The 24,812-nt window shown below is 38.7% G+C and overlaps 1 protein-coding gene across 13 annotated transcripts in view; it reads left to right on the top strand.

Annotated features, from left to right (window-relative positions):
- The window catches only part of KLF12 (KLF transcription factor 12), a 458,192-nt gene that overhangs the window by 386,296 nt on the left and 47,084 nt on the right, over positions 1-24,812 (top strand). Inside the window, exon 7 of one of the 13 annotated variants that reach the window (XM_063650939.1) lies at positions 8,134-8,252. The exons of the other annotated variants lie outside the window; for them this stretch is intronic. Coding sequence (XP_063507009.1) covers positions 8,134-8,245 — 112 coding nt within the window. The 3' untranslated portion in view covers positions 8,246-8,252. Of the gene's footprint in view, positions 1-8,133; positions 8,253-24,812 lie in introns of those variants that run through there. 13 annotated transcript variants of the gene reach the window in all.

Here is a 24,812-nt window from a genome sequence, read left to right as displayed (position 1 = left end):
ACCAACCCCTGTCTCTAAAAAAAAGAAAAATTAAAACTTAAAACAATGGTCATGTCATAATGAAACATGAAGAAGGGAATGTGGGGAGTCATAAATGACTGATACAGAAAAAAGACTGTGTCTCAATATGAAAAAATATATGTATCTGTGATAGCACCAGTACCAATCATGTTTAATTAACATATCAACTTAAAATGAAGAAGGATTTTATTTCATATATATAGAAAGAAGCCACATCCTTTCTTCATCTTTCATAGTATTTTTCAGTGGATATCTTTGGGCTAAAAAAATTGGCTATCAATTATAATCCATGGCTGTCTTCTAAATATGCATTTGAAAGAATAATGACTAAAATTGGAACCCAATCAAAAATCTGAATGTGTTCATGCATATGCTGGAAATACTGCTCAGGATAATAAATCTTAAGGGGTTCCCTGCAGGAATGCTCCGTGTGCCAGCAGTTTTGTTCTGGTTTTCATCTACTGGTCACATTTGCAATGTCATCTTTCTAGCTACAGAGTTCTCTGTATACACATGGACAGTGAACTAGCAATTTTAAAATCAAACATATTCTTACCTCAATATAATTTTTCTCAGTTGACCACCAGATTTTCATAAAGTTTCTTAGTAATTTCCCTGAAACTAGCTATTTATTACATTTCTTGGCATAGTACAAGATTTGCCTAAGGTAAGACCAGTATCCTAATAATATATTTCTTTAAATTAGTTTTAAGAGAGCAATAGATAGCATGCAACGTATTTATAAAAAAGATTTAAACCAACTCAGTATCACACAGGTTGTGTCACAGCTATTTTATATAAGCCCTCAGCTAACTAATAGCTAGGGGGCTGAGGACCCTGCTGAAATCCACTGTCTACTTGTGGCCGTTATCTCTGTCTAAATATTCATTTAGTTTAGTCTCTTTTATCAAATGAAGTTCTTTTTTTGTATAAATTTATGAGATACAAGTGTAATTTTGTTACATGCGTAGGATTGTGTAGGTGAAGTCAGGGCTTTTAGAGTATCCATCACCCAAATAATGTATGCTGTATAGATAGGGTTCTTTTGTTGGAAGTAATGGAAACTAACTGAATATGGCTGCCTTAAGCAAAAGGTGATTTTTCAGGACATAAGGTAGGTTATATGGAGACAAAAGAAAAGCAGAGGAGCTGGGCCTCAGGAAACACAGGAGCCAGGACAGCACCCAGGGTCCAGGGAGCAAGATTGAATCAGCAGGTACAGGCCTGGGAGGGGTCAGCTCTAGCTCCTCTATGTCACCTCCTCAATAATCACAATAGAGGAAGCTAGAGTATGATTGGTCCTGGGTTAGGTGCCCAGCGCTTGGTTACAATCCTACAAAGATGAGATGAGGTGGGAGTAGTTTCCCAAAGGAAAAGTGTTAGTACCAAAAAATGATGGGAAAGACTACTCTGTATAAATTAGAACCATCAATTTGCCCTACCTTTAAATTACCTGAAAGCTCTCATAAGGGTAGTAGCTTTTCCATGACAAGCTTTAACGCTTTCCATAAGGCCAATAATGCCTTATGTTTTAGAAAGTGAAAGCCCTCTATCATTAGTTACTAGGTCCTTTCTCTTTGGTCTTACTCTTAGTTATCGAGTAGCCAAAATGTATGAAGGATGTTCAGTCAAAATAGACAGCATTCTCCTTGAAACCTAAGAGTGTTGATCTTAATCACTTTGAACCTTCATTTCTCTAAAACCCTACTTGGCATCACATATTTTAAAGAAATGCAGCCTTTAAAACCAAATATACATAGTTATTGTGATATCACGTATACAATAGGCAGAAAACAGAGGAACTGCCAATGAAATGCATAAAGCTTTGATCTACAAGCTGGGTTCTGGTATAAATTTCTCACTTATACTAAATTAGTCGTTATGGCTCTTTAAGATAAATAATATTTATATTTATCTTAAATCAATAAATAAATGATATCTGACCCAAACTATTCAAATTAGGTCTTGAAAGAATCCCCAAGACGTAAGACTCTTCATAGCATCACCTTGAAAGAAAGTGCTTCACAATTTGCATTTGCAAAAATATGCAACCAGCCCAAATGCCCATCAGTCAACAAGTGGATAAAGAAAAGGTGGTGTATATATACAGTATGGAAGGCCACTCAGCCACAAAAAGGAATGAAACAATAGCATTTGCAGCAATCCGAATGTAAAAGGAGACCGTTATTCTAAGTGAAGTAACTCAGGAATGGAAAACCAAACATCGTATGTTCTCACTCATAAGTGGCAGCTAAGCTATGAGGACTCAAAAGCATAATCATAGAATGGACTTTGAGGACTTGGGGGAAAGGGTGGGAGGGGGGTGAGGGTACAGTGTACACTGCTCAGGTGATGGGTGCACCAAAATCTCAGAAATCACCACTAAAGAACTTATTTACGTAGCCAAACACTACCTGTTCTCCAAAAACCCATTGAAATAAAAAAAAAGAGAAGGTGCTTTATCAACCCTAAGTATTAGCCCACAATCAAATTTCAACTTTATGTAAAAGGACCTTGGACATTCATTGACATGCCCAGCGTTGGGTAAACAAGGCTATAATTTCCTTCAGGTCTCTTGAGCCTTTCCTAAATCTAACAGTTGAGAATTCTGAGCTGGAGGGTATATTTAGGTAGGACTACAGTTCAGTACATTACATAAATATGTACTTGTATGTTACCATGTTTTTGTGATTCTTTAAATCTTCTCTTCCATCCTATAATGTATTTGGAACACCCTCATAAATGGATATATCATAGGATTAAATTGATATTATTGTAAAATAGAAATCTCTCCAATTCCATCTCTTTTTCCATTCCTGTACTCATTACCTTTTTTCCTCAGAGGTCTGAAAAGAAAAAGAAATGCTGCTTTTCTGAGAGTCTGCAGTTTATAGGTATGGAGAAAGAAAAGGGTATACCTTTCTATTATTTTTCGCTTTAGATCGGAATTATATTGTACTCTTTGAAGAACCTTGTAGCTTAACTGAAGAATGGACTGATTTCTTACAGTGAAAGTGACTTACAGTAATCTTCCCCAAACTACACAGTCCATAAGGCATTTATTTGTGAAAGACAAGGAAGTATGGAATTGTATTAAAGGTAGGAGACAAAGGCTAAAGGCGACCATGTGAAGAACAGAAGAAAGTTGCTGCCACCTAGAGGTAAAAGTTGGTAAATTTTGAGAATGTGCTGCGAATACTCAAAAATTCTTGAGTAGACATTGATGTAATGTAATCCTAAACTGAAATGCAGCCAAGTGACTTAGTTTCTGCCTCTAGGTGAGACGAGATTTATTCCATCTCCCTTCACTCCCCATTAGTAGTGTCTCCATATTCCTCATGAGATTTTGGTGACCTGGGTGGGTTTTTGCATTTTTTGCCAGCAGTAGCCTTGTTACTGGTCATAATAACTTATTGAAAGTCTTCATCCTGTACAATACAATCTCAGTTATTTGGAACTCATCATTACCATGGCTAATAGAGAATGTGTTTTCCACAGTCCTGGCTATCTTTTTTCAAATATAGTCTCAGAAGCGCCACTGAACTACAGATCTCATCAGATTGTGTGGCTGATGCTCTTTTCCTTTCTCCCAGGAGAGGGCCAGCAGCAGGAGAGGCCTGCGTGATGAGAGGCGAGGGTCCCGGGCACACCAGTCAGAGGAAAGGACCCTGGGACTCTCCTAAGTTATGCCAAGACCTAAAAACAAATGTAGCAGCACCAGTCTCCAGAACAATACGCAACTGGGCCTGTTTTCATTTTGAGTGTTAGGAATTGATTAGATGTAGCCCTAACGTTTTAAAAAATTGTCAGAACATTTTTTTAAATGGAAAATTCTCCCAAATAAAGAAGCCTGGGTAGCCAGAAATTTGGTGCCACCACATTTGGCTTGCTGTTCTCTCTTTTCAGTACACCCATATTGCACAACCCCAGGGGGCACTATTCACATCGTATTCTATGTGAAGAGTAGCTCCAGGAGCATTAAAGGAAAACATATTGGCATAGAAAGGTGAGAAAATATGAAGAGAATATGTGTGTGAGTTTCTATGTCTGCCTGTCTCTCCTCTCCTGAGTGGGAGGCTTGATTGAATGCTATTGATGATGGCTTTCAAGGAGAAAAGGGCTCCAAAAAATACAAGAAGATCCAAGCAACACCTTTTAGAAAGTGAGGATCGCAATCAGAGTGTTCCTTGTTTATCTTACGCCCTTCTGCTTCCTTAGAATGCATTAGTCGAGCCTCTTCTCTGCCTAGCTTCCATGTGGGCCTTTACTTGCTTGTCATTTTTATTTTCTCCTAGCCTGTATTTAATTTTAATCCTCAACTTCAGTATTTAAATTCTATGTCACTTACAAACCTGATCATCTTTTGAAATTGCCAGAGATAGACTTTTTTTTTTTTTTTACACTTGGTAGCATCATCACTTTTCCAGAATATTTGTGTTCTTTCATCTGTTCCCTCTTCAGTAAAATTATTGTGCTTGCAATGATCCAGCCACTTTCTGTGCCCTAGGGGCACAGTATTTAACAAGACAAACGCGGCCCCCACTTCATACCGTGTAGTGGAGCAAGAGTGACAACTGGCTAGCATCTGGTAGTGATAAGTGCCCTGATGAAAATGTAATGAGGATATGATTGGAGATGACTAGAAAGCAATCCAAGGGGTTTGGCCAGAAAATGCCTCTTGAAAGGAGGTGACTTGGCATCTGGGAGCTGAATGACAGGAAGGAGCCATCTGGGTGAGGGTCTGGGCACATTATTCCAGGTGCTAGAAACAGCTCGCACAAAAGCCTTCAGATGGGAACAAACGTGGACATTCAAGGAACAAAAAGTGAATGAGGGGAAGCGTGAAACAACCTCAGCTCAGAGAGGTCGGTGGGAGCAGAAACATGTAGTCCACAGTCTGGGTGTGACAGGAGCCGTGGACGACTTTGAGCAGGAGAGTGAAGTGATGGAGTTGTATGTTTCAGGCTTAGTCTGGCAGCTCGTTGGAGAAAGGGCTGTAAAAGTGTGGAAGGAGGCCGGGCATGGTGGCTCACACCTGTAATCCCAGCACTTTGGGAGGCCAAGGCGGGTGGATCACAAGGTCAGGAGTTCGAGACCAGCCTGGTCAAATACATTGAAACCCCATCTCTACTAAAAAATACAAAAATTAGCCAGTACTAATTTTTGTATTTTTTACAAAAAATACAAAATGGTGGTGGCGGGCACCTGTAATCCCAGCTACTCAGGAGGCTGAGGCAGGAGAATCGCTTGAACCTGGGAGGCAGAGGTTATAGTGAACTGAGATCGTGCCACACCTGGGTGACAGAGCAAGACTCCATCTCAAAAAAGAAAAAAGTGTGGAAGGGAGCAGGGGAATGAGTGAGGAGGCCAAGGCTGTGGCTGAGGAGAAAGACATGCTAGCCGCGACTAGAATGGTATCTACAGAAGGAGAGAAGTGGATGCAACTAGGATGTGTTCTGAAAACTGTTAACGGCAGTTGCTTATGGAAGGAAATGAAGAGAAGAATCAAGGATGACACCTAGTTTTAGTGTGAGCAACTGGTGGTTGTGGTTGGGAATTTAGAGCAGAGGGCAAGTCTGTAGATGTAAATGTAGGTGCCATTGGCATATAAATGATAGTTACCACGGGGTGCATGTGTGTGGTGTGGGTGTGTCTATTTGATGTTAAGGGACGGAACAGTTCTTGAGATGAAGAAAATCTGAAGGTAAAAATGCCTGCAAACCATTAACTAGAGGCTGTAAAAATGTACAGTGGATGAGCCACAAATATTAATAGGTGGCTGGGCATGATGGCTCATGCCTGTAATCCCAGCACTTTGGGAGGCCAATGCAGATGGATCTCTTGAGCTCAGGAGTTCAAGACCAGCCTGGCCAGCATGATAAAACCCCATCTCTACAAAAAATACAAAAATTAGCTGGGTGCAGTGGCATTTGCCTGCACTCCCAGCTACTTAGGAGGCCGAGGCAGGAGAATCACTTGAACCCGGGAGGCAGAGTTGGCAGTGAGCACTCCAGCCTGGGCAACAGAGTGACACTCTGTCTCAAAAAATAAAAAATAAAATAAATCCATAGGTAAACTGGACAGAAGCTGTATGAATGTATCTAAGGCTGCCTGTGTGTGTCCTCAGGGTACAAAGGACCCTGTAAGTTTCAGCCAATTTCTTCACCCCACGTGCACATGCTGTCAGCAGCCCGTTGTAAAATGATGCCACTTACCCCAGTAGACATCCAGCCCTGTACTGCTCTGTGAGATATCCGACTTCAACTGAATAAATAGATCTTAATATATGAGGGCCCATTTTCCCAAAACGCCAAGTACCCTGATGTCTTTCTTCCACAAGAAGACTTTAGCATTGGAAGAGCCATTTATTCTATCTGTTCATATTCCCTAACCTCAGTCTTCTCATTCCTCATCTACAAAATCACCCAAGCCGGAAACCTCATGGTAACTCCAACTCTGTCATAACCCACATTTATTTGATCAAATGAGTCCAGCATTCCTCCTCCTAAATATTTCTTGGCAGTGTTGGCTCTTCCTCACCCCACATGCCCTCATCATCTCTTGCCTGAAACGTTACCCTAAGCTCCTGACAGGACTGTTTAGATTCCATCTTATACCAGTCAGAATGGCTATTATTAAAAAGTCAAAAAAACAGATGTTGGCAAGGATACAGAGAAAAAGGAACACCTATACACTGTTGGTGGGAATGTAAATTAATACAACCTCTATGGAAAACAATATGAACATTTCTCAAAAGAGCTAAAAATATAACTACCATTTGATCCAGCAGTCTCATTAATGGGTATCTACCCAAAGGAAAAGAAATAATTATATCAAAAAGATACCTGCACTCATTTGTTTATCACAGCACTATTCACAATAGTAAAGTCATGGAATCAACCTAAGTGTCTATCAGCGGATGACTGGATAAAGAAAATGTAGCATGTATACACCATGGAATTCTAGATTCAGTTCTTTCTACTCCTCCTCTGAATCCAATCATTGCCATGCCTACAGTGATTATTATAAAATGCAAATGGGATTGCTCCTGTCTTTACAACTCTGTGGTGGTGTGCCATGATTTAGAAGTCCAAAGCCCTTAACGCTACATATGAGGCCCTTTGCATCACGTAACTCTTTTCTATCTCACTTCTCATAAATTGTTTCCATCTTCCCGTGGACCCTAAATTCCAGCCACACTGAACTTGTTACATTTCCCAAAACACCTTGATCACCAAGGAAACATTCTCAGAAACTCAGTTTAAAAATGTTCTTCTGCATCAGGAAAAAATAGCTAATGCATTCTGGGCATAATACCTAGGTGATGGGTTGATAGGTGCAGCAAATCACCGTGGTAGACATTTACCTATGTAACAAACCTGCATGTCCTGCACGTGTACCCCAGAATTTAAAATTAAATTGAAATATGCTTTTCTGTGAAGACTTCCCTGCAGTCCCCCCACCCATAAGCCTCTTCTTCCTCTCTGATCTGATGCCACCATATGGAGCATAGCATCACTTTTATCATGATTTACTGTATTTGTTGGCCCATGTGTAATGTTCTTTCCACCTTCTCCTCAAGCCTGAGGCCCTCCAGTATGAAGGCTGTCCTTGCCCGGCTCCAAGCACAGCATATGTGGCAGCAGGCTGAAGGCATATTGATCAGTGAAATGAAGACATCTCTTCCACTATCCTCATCTGTTGGTAGGAAAACTGAAGCCCGGAGTTTGAATGATTTCGTCCAAATTTGCACAGGAGCTAGGATTAGAACTTAGAACTTCTGCCTCCTGACTTTGGTGGTTCCCTTTCCACATTTTGATGGCTGTTTCCCATTCCTCATTCGATATTTTCAGAAAAGTAGAAATACTCAAATTCAGAGGATAGCAAGACATGTTTTCACACTAGAGACATCTTTAAACATTGGTTTACATCATTTCTGTCCTTTCTCTGTTTATCATTGTTATGCCTGACAAAATGTTTGAAGAATAATGGTGGCTACTGACCTGAATTTCAGAAGCTAAGATTTTAGGCCTGTTGTGTCAACTCTCTAATTATGTGATCTGGGGCAAGATTGAGTCCCTTATGCCTGATCTTGCCTATTTCTTTCCACAGGGATTATGTGAAGATAAATGGAGATGAGTATGTAGAAAAGTGCTTTATGTCACGGAAGGCAGGATGCTACAAAATACCTCTGCAGTATTGTCACTGTTCACTTTTCTCTTAAATATAACCACTTTTATTGATGCTTTAGAAAGAAAAAATAAACTTTCATAAGTTTCCTTTCTCTTCTTCTGTTGACAATCCATATAATATTATAAAAGATTGGGATTCTAATTCTTACCTCCACCTGATTTTTACATTTGGTGGCCTTCCCTCTGATCCACTTGATCCTGAATTTAATTATCAGGCTTACATTAACACCCTGTCTCTTTGCTTGCTCTGCCTAGCAGTTCTTCATGGCTGAGTGAAAAGAGCTTGATTAGTAAAAGCTTACCCTTTTATATTTCCTTGCAATTAGTCCAATAAAAAAGCATCACCCCCTGGATGCGCTTTGTGTGGCTATTTTTTAAAAAATCTTTTTCCTTTGGGTGTGCTAATTTGTTGGCTTTTTGTTTCTTGTGTATATTAATGAATTTGAAGATCAATCTTTTAGTTTTTATTGTCACACCTTTGAAGACACAAACACCTTCAAACATTAAAACTCTGGAAATAGGATTTAGAATGAGATTTAAATGCAGGCTCTGTTGTTTAATGGGATTAATGCATACGACATTTTCACATGAACAAAGAATAAATATCTTTTTTTCTTTTTAATCTCTTAGCTGAATCAACAGGTACTGAATTTTAAGTGGCACTGTGCAAAGTGTCAATCCATGTTGGTATAAAGAGGTAAACCATTTATCTTTCTGAGGGCTGAGAAGCTGGGCCTCCCCTAGGATTGTAGCAAGCTGAGGGCCTGTGGTCTTAGAACACACACTGAAAAGGGCCTTCTAATGATGAAAAACTGAACATAGGTACTCTATAGGAAATGACCATCAAAGTAAATCTAGTGTTAATTGGCCACAGAGGGAGATGTGGCCTCTGAAGTACTGAATGTATAGGCTTTTATTCTCTGGTAACTTTTCTAAGGCCTTTAAAACTGACATGGGGTGAATAAATATAAAGAACAGGAGTCCAAACAACTCAATGGAAAGAGCACAGCTTTGGAATCAAAGGATGCACATTCAAATTCTACCTGCTGTTGGCTTTTGGCATTAAGCAAATCATCAAACTCTTCACTATCATTTCCTCTGGGGCAATATACAACAAAAATATCTCTCCCAGAGCCTCACATATTAAAATTTAAGTGTATTTGGCATAACTTGGCCTGCCATTAAAAAAATACCATAGATTGTGTGGCTAAAACCACAGACGATTTCTCACAGTTCTGGAGGCTGGGAAGTCCAACAGCAAGCCATCTGCTGATTCAGTTCCCGGGGAAGTCTTTCTTCCTGGCTAGCAGAGTGCACCTTTTCTCTATGTCCTCAAAAAGTGGAGAGAGAAGAGAACTTTGATCTTTCTTCCTCTTCTTATAAAAGTACACTAATCCCATCCTAAGGGCCCTGCCACCCTCATGACCTGATCTAAATAATCCCCAAAGGCCCCGTCTCCAGATAACCATTGCATTGAGGATTATGGCTTCAACATGTGAATTTTGGGGGACACAGACATTCAGTCCATAACTGTTAATTCAGATGAAAGGTCTGGACAGACAAGGATCATATATAATATTATTTTTATTAAAATACCAACTTCTGATATCAGCTCCCTTAAAACTTAAACATCACTTCAGTCCAACTTTGTCTTCTGTGTGACAAAGGAATCTGATATGGGATTACAAATGGGCCCTGGAATCAGTAATTTGCTCCCAGGTATGCCTGGTTATATTGGTGGTAAATAATTCATCCTCTGGTGATAGAGGGAGTCTCCAAAGTGATTCTCCACAAATTCATCGTTTTCAACACTTCCCTCCAGGGGAAACAATGAAGTCAGATTTTGCCAGAAATGGACATTATTATACTTTGTTAGAACCACCTTTCAATGATATTTTACATTCTTAAGCTTTTCACAGTTTTCACACAGTTCATAGATATCATTTTATTTATTTCTCAGACCCATCCTGTGACATGTCTTGAAAAACGGTTTTATTTTAATCTTTAAAATGAAAATGGAAAGAATAGAGTAGGGATCAATAAATCAGACTGCCTGTTTTCATATTTCAGTTACTATATATTAACTCTGTAACCTCGAGCAAGTTATTTTATATCTCTGAGTCTCTGGTTCCTAATCTGTAAAATGGGGCTTGCTAATAATACCTGTTTCATGGTTATCATGAGGATTAAATGACTATATTACATATAAAGCTCAAAGGACAGTATTTACCAAACTCAATAAATAAATGTTGACTATTATTATAAAGGGATGCAAGACTCATTTATGTAGGGCCATGACTAATACATAGCTAACATTAATTATGTAATCTACTAGCTAAAATGTATTTTGACCCTTTAATAGATAATACAGTTTGAGAGCTAGGTTAACTCCGTTCTCCGGTATGATATAACTAAGCTAACTTTGACATACCTAGTGCATCCTTCTCATTCAGTTCTTTTCCTTTACCTACCTTTTAAATGTTCATGTTCTTCAAAGTTTCATTTCCTTTTGCATACTCTCACTTGTAACAGCCTTCTCCATAGCTGAAGCACTCACGTCTTTGCTGATGGCAGCCTGGATTCTTCATTCCTCCTCTGGATCCCTGCCATGTCTTTTTGTCATGGCCCTCAATTGTGTGCATGTAAGGAAGTATGTGTGCTTCTCTTAGACTGTAAATCTCCAGCACCTACCATAACGTCTGGCCCGTAGTAGACTCTCAGTAAATATTTGAAGAAAGAAAGAAAAGGCCAGGAGTAGTGGCTCATACCTGTAATCCCAGTACTTTAGGAGGCTGAGGCGGGTGGATCACTTGAGGTCAGGAGTTCGAGACCAGCCTGACCAACATGGTGAAACCGCATCTCTACTAAAAATACAAAAAAATTAGCCAGGCGTGGTGGTACACACCTGTAATCTCAGCTACTTGGGAGGCTGAGGCAGGAGAATCACCTGAACCAGGGAGGCAGAGGTTGCAGTGAGCCAAGATTGTGCCATTGCACTCCAGCCTGGGCGACAGAGCAAGAGACTCCATCTCAAAAAAAAAAAAAAAAAAAAGGAGGGAGGGAGGGGCATGGCTTTAAACTGAAATATCCTATTTCTTCTAGTTTCAACTCCATAATTAAATCACTCTTAATTTTTTTAGATACACAAAATTTAAATAAAATGGAATGTTTTAAGACTTTTATCAAACTTCGCTTAATTAAAATAATGAGCTTATTGAAAGTCTGACATATTTTGAGCACCTACTAGGTGCCAGGCAGTATAGTAATGCTCAGAATTAATATAAAGGTATCTAAAAGGAGCTCTGTCTTTGGAAGAATATAAAGAATATAAAGGTATCTAAAGGAGAATATAATATAACGGCATATATAAATATAAATATATAAAGAATATAAAGGTATCTAAAGGAGCTCTGTCTTTGGAAGAGAATTCAAGCTATGGTGAATGAGTTAGTAAAGTTATGTTGCGGCTGTGTGTTAACAGACTTTTATAAAGACAGCATTGCCTCTTTGTCACAGGTTGGTCTTTCTATTCCTCACCAATTTAACATATTTAGATATTACATCATGTGTTGGCCCTGGGAGTTAGCCTTGTTTGAGATAATAAAATTCATATTTGTTTCACTTCATTTATAAGTTTTAAATACATCTGTATCTATTGCTTTACCTCTTTAATACTTCTCTTAGTGTGTTTTACCACATAAAGAAACCAAAATATAATTGAATTAATATGGTCTCTGCACTGTTTGCCCACATGTACATATACACACTTCTAATTGTGGCGATGCACAATTTTTTTTTTTTTGGTGGTTTCATTTGTAGATCTTTACCAGCCAGGTGCCACACTGTTGTGAAATGTTATTAGAATGCTGATTTCTCTCTGGGTCCAGAGACCTATTTTGAGAGCATCTGACAACGTTTTGCCTGATGCAGATGGTGTGTACTACTTATTTTGCAGGACATTACTATCCTTGAAATGTAAAAATGATACATCATTTAACTTTTTCCACAGTTACTGATTCAGTTATTTAGTGGCATACCCTTGACTTGCATGCTTTCAAACTGGGGGATATCTTGAAAATATCATTAAGTGAAATTAGAATCTTGGTGCTATTTTTGCTTGGTGTTATCTGAAATAATGCATAGTTTTTGCAAATTTGTGATTATTAATAGATTTGGAGGCCTTTGATTCTAGAAATTACATACATGCAGAATAATGACAAGTGTTAACAAAGGAGCATTTTCGTTTTCTTTTTACACTTAGTACTTTGACCTAGTATGTGAAAAACAGTATCACATGTGATACTTTTACAAAATATAAATTAAGTCATTGTCACAATCTGGTTTGACATTTGTTAGGTATATTTTAAGGATAATAATTACCTTTAATATTTATAAATATGTATGGTTACAATTGTACTGGTTAGAGCATGCCCTTCAGTCCTCATCCTAGGTGACCTAAATGTCAAATGATTTAATACACTGGAGGAGGAAAACCAGAGCCTACTTCTAGGCTACTGACACAACTCCATTCATAGTGAGCTCTTTCACAACGTCATGATTTTAGTTACAATTGGATAAGAGTAGCGTCCCCTCTTTCCTACCTAAAACATATGCTTTAAATGTATGTGCATTTGTAATATATGTTCTCTTATGTCCCCAGGGGGTCAGAGCACATGTGCAAAACAGAACCCCATCCTGCAGTTATGTGTGGTAATGAACCATGGCTTAAACAATGACTACGGATGCATTAACCACAAATTCTTATAAACAATAAATGAATAAATAAGTTATTTTAATGGGTACGTAGCAGCTATAATTTTAGGTACTCATAAAAGTGACTGATTACATTAGCAGGCCTTGGTCTAAAGAGTGCAGCTGGCTAAAACTAGAAGGCTCTGTAGAACTAGAAAGTGCAACCATGGCCTCAGAATTTAACACCAGGATGCATGAATGTTGAGTTCTTTTCTGACACACTAGCCTTCATCAAAGGTAAACTCAACTAGCCACCCTCAGAAATTAATGAACCCTAATAATGTAGAGACACACATATGCTCACCTATGCGTAGACATGCATACATCACCTTGCAGTTTTATTTTTTCATGTCCTGATGCAGGTTTGGCAAGCGCTGAGCATTGTTTTGTCATGCTTGTCCTAGGCAGCAGGCTTTCCTTCCCTGCGTTGCTCCTCAGTGTCTACCTACCTGCTCCTGAAGCCCTGGGGCTCCAAGGCAGTTCTTCCTATGTTGCTTTTTCTGGCTTCATTTGCTGTTGCTGCCCCCCTCCCACAACCCCCCATTACTAGACCACCCCCTGGGTAGCTGACCCAGGCTCCAGGATGTCCATCACACAGGCCGCAGTCACCTGCTTTTTGCTCCTACCACCAGCGTGCCAAAAGGGTTTATAAAAGGCCTGTCTTGAAAAGACCCCTCCTGCAGGAGACCTACACTCACCCTTTCAAAACGCCCTTTCATCCATGCCCTCATGAGAAATTCACAACCAACCCTTGGGACATTCACAGTAGGTAGTATTGACCCCATTTTGTCAGTGATGAAATTGAAGTTCCAAAATAGAAATTCAGTTATTTGTCCTATGGAACAAAGCCACTTTGCAACAGCCCTGGCACATCTAGATCTTCACTTTCCAAATTTAGCAGTGAATCTCCTAATCCAATCCATGCTACCCAAAGTCAGACTTGAATTCTTATTTGTAGATGGAGAATTTGAAAGCAGACTTAACAGCGGTATTTAACTTTAGTACAAAGATGCCATAGGTCTTGGCATTTGGGTCTGTTTGAGGTATGGAAAAATATTTGTAGATGTAGAACTTCTCTTATATAAGAAGAGTTTCCAGATAAATAGGAGAGGTCACTAAAGTTCTTGCAAGTACTTTTCAAAACTTCTTTAAAGGTATACATGAGTTTCTTCTACCTGGAATGCTTGAAATAGAATCCTGCCTCAAGGAAGTAGTAAATGATAAGAGCCCTCCATGTACTTCCTAGTCATTTTATTTTTCTCTCTTTCCTGGAAGCATAACTTTCTTAGAAACCACAACTTTGGTTCTTCTCATTGATGAGCAGAACTTTTAAAAATAAGGTGATTATTCTGAAATGGTTCTGAAGCAAGCTGATACCAAAGCGGAGTTAAAATCTCCTTCTTGGATCAGCTTTTTCCAACTCTACATAAATACACATAAACCCACACATATAATGTAATATGCATGCTGTGTCTTTTCGGAGGTTTTCTAGGAGCCATTTTGAAAGAAGTTTCCTTGTAACTTTAATGAATGGGAGAACATTTTTTTCTAGTACTCCCCCAACCCTGCCTTAATTTCTGGTACATTCAACTTGTTATGTAATTGTATAGTAAGTCTTAAGGCAAAGCCGTATTCTATGGTGCTTCCAGGATCTCAGATCAGTAGTTATTTTATATAAGATAGCACTGATCAGACAGCAGAATTTTAGACTCTCTATACAAGAAGAGTTGATCCTGAGAGAAGTAATGTTAAACCCCTCTGTCAATATTCTGTAAGAGTGAGTAATAACAACACCACCTAGCACATGTAATAGTTATGTCATTCATAGATGAATATGCCTAACTCCTCACTCCCAATTTTCTCATATGCCAAGCCTAAGTTTGGAAATAGAGTAGAGCCCAGAGCTGAAGAAAGAGGATCTACCATTAAATAACCATGATGTCGTCAGTCCATCTGATATGTTACATGCTGCTTTCAGCTGCCTTTGCAGCAACTGTTGCTTTAAGTGGAGGAACTAATAGAAACAGGATTTTCTTATGTAAGAGAAAAGACTACAAGAGGGATGAGACTAAAGGCTCACTTTTTTTTTAATCCCAAAGAGAACACAAACCTATGGCTCTTCCTGACTTAATGAGAGGGTGACATAAAAGAACTGAAGAACAGCCATTCCTTTGAGCAGTGGGAGGCTGAGCCATATCAAGTCCTTCATGGGATAGTTTATTTTTTTCTCTTGTGGCTGTAATATTTTCTTAAAAGAAGGAGCAAGTTGTAATCCTGAGCTCTCATTTGAAAAGTATATGTCCCACCATTTCATCTTCTCAGCACTGTGCGGTTGATGTAGTAACATTTCTACTGTGTGACCTCTATCTTAAAGAGAAGGTCAAACTTAATCTACTTAATCTGCCTGAACTCTTTTACTCATCTGTAAAATGGGGATGATAATGCCACCACCTTAGATGTTAGAAGAATTAAATAAAATGATACATTGGAAATGTGAGAAGGACATGAGATTTGGGAGGGGCCAGGGAGGAAGAGGAATGTAAAATGGGAATGATAATGCCATCATCTTAGATGTTGGAAGAATTAAATAAAATGACGCATGTAAAGTATTTAGCGTAGTATCTAGCCAACATTAAATTGCTCTATAACTGTTAGCTATTAAGATTTGAATACCAAAAAGTTCAATGAAAGGAAAATTACTATTTGTAATCCTCTAGCTATAGACTGAAATTTATATACACTCTATATTTTGAGCTCCGGTTTGACTGAAGTAAAACTAGGAAGTAATTTCAGAGACTTGGTTCAGTTCTTACAATTTTCTGCTTTCCTAAGTTAAAAAATGTGCATGTTCTACAGGACACCTTAAATATGCAAGAATCTTCTCCAAATCTAATACAAGAATCTAAAATGTAGATAAGCACTGCCCTTTGCTTCTATTTTTTCCCCTTTGCTTATATCTCTAAATACTCTGCATTTTATTAAATTGACTTTGTTGACTCTGCTCAACAACCATAAAACGAGACTCCTCAGCAGGTTGGGCTTAAAACTCACCATATCCGTAGGCTTTCCAACCTCTTGTAAAAGGTCAATGTGAGTGACTGCAGGAATGTGAAGTCTCTTGTCAGTTGGTGATCTTTGTTATATGCATAGCAGATGACAGTAGAGATAGTCCCCACCTCACTCATGACTGCATCCCCCGAGCTTAGTGCTACACTCTGCACATAAGTGCTCAATAAATATTTGTAAAATGATAAATGAGCAACCAGTCTCACACTTCTCTGGAGATTTTTTGAAAACAACATTTTTTTAAACTTAACTGTGCATAGAATATTTAAAAAGATAAGAGCAGTAACTTGTTAGTGTAAAGTCAACCTCCAAAAACAATAGCTCCAAAAGGAGCTATTGATAAACATGATGGGAAGTCAGAGATGAGGGCTGTAATCCTCTTAGATTAGCCTTAATATACTTGAAATTGAAATAATTCAAATGAGTGACCCTGAATCTCTGAAGGTTCCATGGTATGTGGTTTCAAAAACACTGTCATAGAATTCAGAGAGAATGTGTTATTGGCCTAAGAACTATAAAAATAGTTGGGATCTGGCAGATTGCAGTAGAAATCTTTGCCATAATTCTTTGTAAATCTGAAAGCAAGGTTTCTTACCTAGCAAGGAAACCAGCATCTAAGCCTTTGAAACCACAGCAATACCTTACCAACCTTAAGCTTTTGTAGGTCTTCACAGCGTTGTTGGTGTAGCTCTCCCAGGGTCAGGGAACAACCCTGGCAGGCTCCCTTGTATGGGGGTGGCATCGTGGGTTGCCATGGCAGAGCTTATGTGAGCTTTCCAGTCGTGCTTCCTCATCACATCGACATGTTTCATCTAATTGGGTTTTGGGTTTTTTCTCCTATAAGATGCAGGCAAATTTCCTTCTGTTCCATGGGAACATTGTCAGGATGAATTGGAACTTTAAAAATGAATAAAAGGTCTTTAGAGGATATTTAACTCTTCAGCAGAACGATGTTACAGAAATGAAAGTCATTATTATAAACTTAATAAAAAGTATTATGTGAAAATGCCGTTAGCACTTTGAGACTGTGTCCCATTTTGTGTCTTATGTTTTGCTTTTGCTTCTGGAATTTTCAGGACTATCTTCAGGGTGTGTAAATTACATTAGCATTGGGTGGGCTTTGCATCTATAAGTGATACTGTCTGCCAGAGCAGACTGCTCTGCTGTTCTTGCTGCACTTTCCCAAGTCTGCCCACACACTGACATGCTACAGAGGCTCCAAAACTGAGACATATGTTAGAGCACAAAATGCTTTCCCCCAGGACTCCTAGAGGGTGTTGGAAGAATGCTTTCCTTGATTCCTGCTTCTTGAGATAAAAGAACATTTGGCAAAGAAAGTCTAAATAGTTGCTTTGAAAAAATAAATCAAAAATTGAACTCATTTTTAAAAACTAGGCCAGGTGCAGTGGCTCACAACTGTAACCCCAGCACCTTGAGAAGCCAAGATGGAAGGATCATTTGAGGCTAGGGGTTCAAGACCAGCCTGGTCAACATAGTGAGACCCCATCTCTATTTAAAAAAAAATAAAAATAAACTAAAGGATCCATGACATGCCTATTCCTAAATCATCTTCTGTGATAATGCTTAAGCAGGTTTACCCTGTGTCTTAGTCTTTTTCAACTACTATAACAAAATGCCGTAGACTGGGTGGCTTACATATAACAGAAATTTATTTGTCGTGGTTCTGGAGGCTGCAAAGTCCAAGATCAGGGTACCTAAAGATTCAGTGTCTGGTAAGGGCCTGCTTTTCTGGTTCATGGACCTCACCCTCTTACTGTGTCTTCACATGGTAGAAGGAGCAAGGCAGCTCTCTGGAGCCTCTTTTATAAGGGCACTAATACTCATGAGGGCTCCACCCCTATGACCTAATCATTTCCCAGAGGCTTCACCTCCTAATACCTTCACTTTATTTTTTAACTCATGTTCTTGCTGTGAAAATGTAAGAAACCAGCTTTCAGACATACCTAAATGAGACAGTTTCAATGTATGAAATTTTGGGAGGACATAAACATCAGACCATAACACCCCACAACTGTCTACAGTGGTCCAGTTCCTTCTCATGGCTTTCTAGGAAGGCTTCTTGTTACACTTTGAGAACATGTGAATAGGTCACAGGTTTTTGGTCACACAGTCTACAAAATTGAATAATTCTACAAGAGCTCTACCCTTATAGCCCAGCATATCAGCTCTGGACAAAATAGTTGACTGTGTATTCCTGTGCATGTTACTAGTCTTTCATTTTTTCTTTTAATTAACACACCTCAGAAGGTAATATGTTTGTGCTAAAAGGAAAAATTGTGATTTGGAATTGGAAATTACACAATTTGTTTAAAAGATAAAATTATCCAAGAATGTGCTAAACCCAGATAAATTTACAAATGTTTTTATCATTGGCAAAGCTAGCTTAATATTTTCTCTGATTATTTATCATCATGTCTATGTAAATGCAAGAATGATTCAGAAGCTATTAATGGCCAACAGTTGTGAACTTACCCTAGAATTAGAAGGAAAAAAAAAGGAGTCTGTAGTACTGCAAAGAGTCTCTAGAGAATGTCAGATAACAGCAGTGGAAAAAAGGACATACATGGGTATGTTCATTTCTCCAGCCTCTGCCCTAGAGCAATGACTCCCAACCTTTATGGAGATATAAAACTCATTAATTTTTTTATTGATTTTATGCCTTCACTTCTACATCTTACATGAGCTATATGACATACATTTTTTAAAAACTGAATTGAGCACTTTTGCAATTTCCGTTGAGGTAAACAACAATACCTTAATATATTCCCAGCCCAGAATTGGGGAACAGTGAGAAATCATTTATTAAGAAAACATTTATTAAGGTATTTACCAGGCACTGCTTCGGATGCTTTGCATGTTAACTCATTTAATCCTTTCCACACCCTTTAAGACAAGTACATTTATTATTGTTATTATTATTAATTTGAGACAGAGTCTCACTCTGTCACCCAGTCTGGAGTATAGTGGCACAATTGCGGCTCACTGCAGCCTCCACCTTGTGGGTTCTAGCAATTCTCCCGCTTCAGCCTCCCGAGTAGTGGGATTACAGGCATGCGCCAACACATCTGGCTAATTTTTGCATTTTTAGTAGAGACAGAGTTTCATCATGTTGTCCAGGCTGGTCTTAAACTGCTGACCTCAAGTGATCCACCTATCTCGGCCTTCCAAGGTGCTGGAAATACAGGCGTGAGCCACTGCGCCCAGCCAAGTACGATATATATTCCATTTTATAGAAAGGAAACTGAGGCATTGAGGCCCTAAGTTACTTGTCCGTAGTGGCACAGTTAGATGGGTGGGGCCTGGTGATCTGACTGCAACACCAGGCATTTAACTGTGAACCTCAATAGATGGCCGGCAGTCCACACTTCAGAAGTGATAGTCATCAGTGGAAGTTGTATGAAAATCACTATGGCTATGTTTATCATGGTCTTTGTTCTTTATAACATTTCACCTACACAGCCTTTTTAGGGTAATCTTACCATTCATGTTACATCCCTCAGCATGCATAGATTCTATCTGAATTTCTCCATAGTCACTCATATTTGGGTTTTGCCTGACTTTTGTTATTGTTGTTTTTCCCCAAACATAATACATATTTACTTACCCAGATTTGAGATTCGAAAGATCAGAGACAGTGTGTTTTACTACTTGTCTATTTTTCACAAAATACATGGAAAAACAATAGAGTAAGGACTTAAAAATATGTGATGGGCCGGGTATGGTGGCTCACGCCTGTAATCCAAACACTTTGGGAGGCTGAGGCGGGTGGATCACCTGAGGTCAGGAGTTTGAGACCAGCCTGACCAACATTGTGAAACCCTCTCTACTAAAAATACAAAAAAAAAAAAAAATTTAGCCGGCTGTGGCGGTGGGCACCTGTAATCCCAGCTACTTGGGAGGCTGAGGCGGAAGAATCACTTGAACCCTGGAGGTGGAGGTTGCAGTTAGCTGAGATCATGCCACTGCACTCCAGCCTGGGTGACAGAGCAAGACTCTGTCTCAAAAAAATGTGTCTATACATATGTGTGTGTGTGTGTGTTGAATGAAGTGGATTTAAGGAAGTTAAACAATGTTGATTTTAATTATTAAGCTGTTTCTCACATCTGCCAGAATGTAATGTTCACATATTTTGATGTTGTTGGTTTACAGTCACGTATTAGTGCCAAAGTGCAATTGGCCAATCTAGTCTTCTTCAGAAAGCCTCTGAGAGAATTTTTTTCTAAAGAAAATGCTTAATTAGTTCTCATTGATAGTGTACATACTGTTTAGCTAATCTTCTTGCTGTGAAAATCAGCTTTTAGATATACCTAAATGAGACAGTTTCGTATATTTCCACATATCCATAATATTCATGCATGGGATTAGAAAATGTCAGAGCCTTGCTGTTCTATATTAAAGTATATTTTAATTGCCCAGTAATCAAGGAAAATTAAATTCTAATTAGTATGTACCTCATATCTGATTCACAGGTATTTTATGATAAATCTAACTTCAGTGTTTGTCTAAAACATTTTAGTATACTAGAATCACAGCATCATAGGATCTGAAAGGGCAGGAAAGAGTATTTAGTTCCACTGTCTTATTTTACAGATGAAGAAACTGGAATCCGGGGCTGCTAAATGACTTATCCAGGGTTACACGAAAATAACACTTTCCCGTTGTTGACACTCATTTGTAAGGACCCTTGAAGAATGTTAAGAAAAGGCCTCTTAGTAACTAGTGAAGTAAAATTGAAGAATAAATAAATCTGATTCCGGATAAAATTCTTTTTAATTTGTGACTCAAAGAAAGGCTACAGTTGTAGCTGAAGAAAGGGCAGGATATAAAATATAAAATTAATAGAATTCCCCTGCATTGCCAATAACACATTTAATACATTAAGCTCCGTAGTGACTTGTTAGGCTTCTGAGCACATTAGCTTTTTGAATCAAGGCCTCAGAAGTTGCCCTCAGGTAATCTAGTAAGAAGAAAGAAGAAAAAAATAAATTGCATTGATTGGAAAGTAGGGAGAGAAATCTCAGAAATCCACTGGTACGTACTCTTTTTCATCAGAACCACAATGTATTTTTGAAGTTGGTATATAATGAAGAGAACTGCAAATTAAGAAAACGTTTCATTTATGGCTCTAAATTTTTTGAATAAAAGCTAGAAACCATAATATATGTTGGAGTATATTTATTAGTATGTAATTTTCCCCTGGGTTTTGTTTTGGTCATTCTCTTTCAGAGTGAGCATCAGTACTCCATTTTTCTACCTTACCTGCCCTTTAAATAAACCTGAACTTGCACTGATGATGTTAAACATGTTTGAACACTTGACCACAACATACCCCATTAACCCTGCATGGCAGCAACCCATCTGACAACCAGACTCTGGGTTGTTATTTGGAAGCCAAAATATGCATCATGAGTGCATTTGCGCATTACCTGTTACATAAGCACAGCAAATGCTTGGTGATATATAAAGTTCCTGCTTGACAATATGATCTTTAATATGCAGACACATATCACCTGATACTAGGTAATCGTATGGAAATTATGAGAAGTAATGGGGGAGAAAGTATAAAATGGTGACTTTTCTAGTATAGGAATTATTTTACTGACTCTTGGAGTCAGACAGTTTTAAAATACTATAGTTTATATAGGTAGCTGGAAGAATCAAATATTTATTAGGTTGATAATTAACTCTCTGAATTGAGATGAATAGTTTATAATTTACAGAAACTCCAGGCTTTCTAGAGATGATATCCTTAATTAATGTCATTCATCTATGAAACAGTTCTCAAACTCCACAGTCATTTTCTCTACAAATGAATTACATTATGTGGATTTTGATGGCTGGAAGATAAGTCCTTGAATGGAGGAACCAAGAGGTGAGTTAGAGGCATAAACTAAGGAATTTCAATTAGTAGGGTTTAGGAGTGACAGTCTAGAATGAGTGGAGACTAGGAGATTCATCTTGATGCAAGCATACTTAGATCCATGTTACTCAGGATAGCATAGGTGAGAGAGGAGCTGGTAGAATTTTAATGTCATACCTGGATAGTACAACTGGTTATTATTAAAACATGGTAAAACTTCAAGCAGGTTAAAAAAAAAAGAAAGAAAATCAGTGCATACAGGGCAAAGACAAGTACTTGGTCGCAGCATTCAAAATCTTGACCCAGTTGGCCTATGCATCCTTATCTCTCACTGTGCACCCTCGACTCTCCCTTAGACTCAGTTTTTATGTGACATGGGTAACTCAGTAGTATCAATCTCATAGAGCTGTTCTGCAGATTAAATACATAATACTTATATAGCAAATAGACCGTGCTTGATATCATTTACTAAGTGCTTGATAAAGATGAGCTACCATTCTTCCTTTTCCTCAAACTCCTCCAGAAGTAAGCTGTGAATTCCAAGTGGATCAATTTACACTTTTTTGACCCAAATGCTGCTCACTCCTTTTTGTTTTTAGGCCAATGCTCAGGTGGTTCCCCCAGCTGGAGTGACCCTCTTCACCTCCTGCGTGCCTCGCTCAGCTCATTCCCACTTGACACGACCTAGCTCAAGTCCCACTCCCTCCAGGATGACTTCCTGACCACCAGAGCCCCTAGGGGTGACATCTTCCTCAAAATCCCTGTAATTACCATGAACATAATGGAGGCACCAACTTTTGTTGTCCATTGTATTGATTGATATCTTTTAAATTACATGTGGATAAGTGCTTTCTCATACTACTAAGTAAACAGCATGTTCCCTTTCTTTTGAGACAGGGTCTTGCCACAATCATAGCTCACTGCAGCCTTGAACTCCCTGGGCTCAAACGACCTTCCTGCCTCAGCCTCCCAAGTTACTGGGACCACAGGCATGTGTCACAATACCTGGCTTTTTTTTTTTTTTTTTTTTAATAGTAGAGGTGAGAACTTGCTATGTTGCCCAGGCTGGTCTTGAACTACTAGGCTCAAGTGATCCTCCCGCCTTGGCCTCCCAAAATGCTGAGATTACAGGTGTAAGTCACCATGCCCAGCCAGCATGGTCCTTAAGGGAGAGATTGTGGGATATAATTCTCTGTGGCCTGCAAACTGTTGAGTATTACTTCTGGCAGAATGGTGTGTGGAATAAGCAATAACCTTTGGAGTCAGACAGTGCCTGATTGGAATTCCTGACCTGCCACTTACTTGCTATGTCATCTTGGGCAGTGTACCTTTTGCGAGCCTTAGTTTTCTTATCTGCAAAGTGAAAACACTCAATATAATTTTGTGAAAATCAGACATAATGTATATTAACTTCATAGCACAGTGCAGGGCACAAGTAAATGCTTAATGATATTATTGCTATTATTCAGAATATCAGTGGATGTTTCTTTCCTTAACTGACTAATAGATAATAGCAAAATCATGTTCCCCCCCACAAAAAAAAAGGAAGAAAAGACATTTTAAAAATATTTTCAGATATCAAAGAATCTTTTGCGATCTGTTACGAAAGTTATAAAAATAAGTAGATTAAGATTCTTTACCATAAAAATCTCAAACTATTAAGCCTCTATAAATAGATAACCTTGCCTGCCTTTAATAATTAGTACTTAAATTTGCTTGGCACTGTTTTAGGTATTTGGGACACAAAAATGAATAAAAAGTACCCCAACCACATAAAACTTACATTCTGCTGAGAGAGATGGATTATGAACAAATAAATATGCCATATAATATTAAGAATGATAAGGTATATGAAGCAAAGCAAGCAATAGACAGTGAGAAGCTGTGGTGCAGGGGTCAGGAGAGGCTATCTAGATTGGGTGCTAGGAATGTCCTCTCTGAAGAACATCTTCAGATGTGACATCTAAACGTGTGAACATGTCTGAAGAAGTGACATTTGATCAGAGACATGAATTAGGCCAAAGCCGTGTGATAATGATGAGAAACTATTCTAAGCAGAAGAATAGCAAGAGTGAAGGCACCGAGTTGAAATGGATTTGACATGTTCCAGAACAGTTAGGAGGCCCTTGTGGCTGGAGCAGAGGACGCTCAACAGAATGAAGAGGTCTCAGGATTCCTAGAGAGCCTTGTAGGTGATGATAAAGACTTTAAGCTTTGTTCTAAGTGAAATAGGAGACCACTGGGGTTTTGAAAGGACATTATTTGTTTTATTGAGAAGACTATGAGAGACCACTTCACAGCTGTTAGGATGGCTATTAATAAAGAGGAAACTAACAAGCGTTAGTGAGGGTATAGAAAAATTGGAACCCTTGTGCTTTGCTTGTGGGAATGTAAAAGGGTGCAGCAGCCATGCACAGCAGTTTGGTGATTCCTTAAAAAGTTAAACATACAATTGCAAGTAATCCAGCAATTCCATTTCTGGGTATAAAAAAAATTGGAAGCAGGGACTCAAACAGATACTGGTCATAACAACATTATTCACAATAGCCAAAAGATAGAGACAACCTAGATGCCCATCTGTCATCCATGAATAAGGATAACGTGTGTGTGTGAGTGTGCATGTGTGTGTATGATTGTGCGTGTGTGTGTGTCAGCATTAGAAAGCAATGAAATTCTGATACATGCTACAATGTGGATGAATCTTGAAAACTTTATGCCAAGTGAAATAAGACAAACAGGCATAAAAAGATGAATATTGTATGATTCTACTTATATGAGGCACCTAAAGTAGGCAAATTCATAGAGACAGAAAATATAGTAGAGGTTACCAGGGCTAAAGGAAGGGAGGGGACAGGGAGTTAATATATAATGGAAACAGAGTTTCTGTTAGGATGATGAAG

The sequence above is a fragment of the Pongo pygmaeus genome, chromosome 14, assembly GCF_028885625.2.
Source record: "Pongo pygmaeus isolate AG05252 chromosome 14, NHGRI_mPonPyg2-v2.0_pri, whole genome shotgun sequence".
Lineage (NCBI taxonomy): Eukaryota > Metazoa > Chordata > Mammalia > Primates > Hominidae > Pongo > Pongo pygmaeus.
The sequence above is the reverse complement of the archived record's forward strand: the minus strand, read 5'-3'. Positions and strand labels throughout refer to the sequence as shown.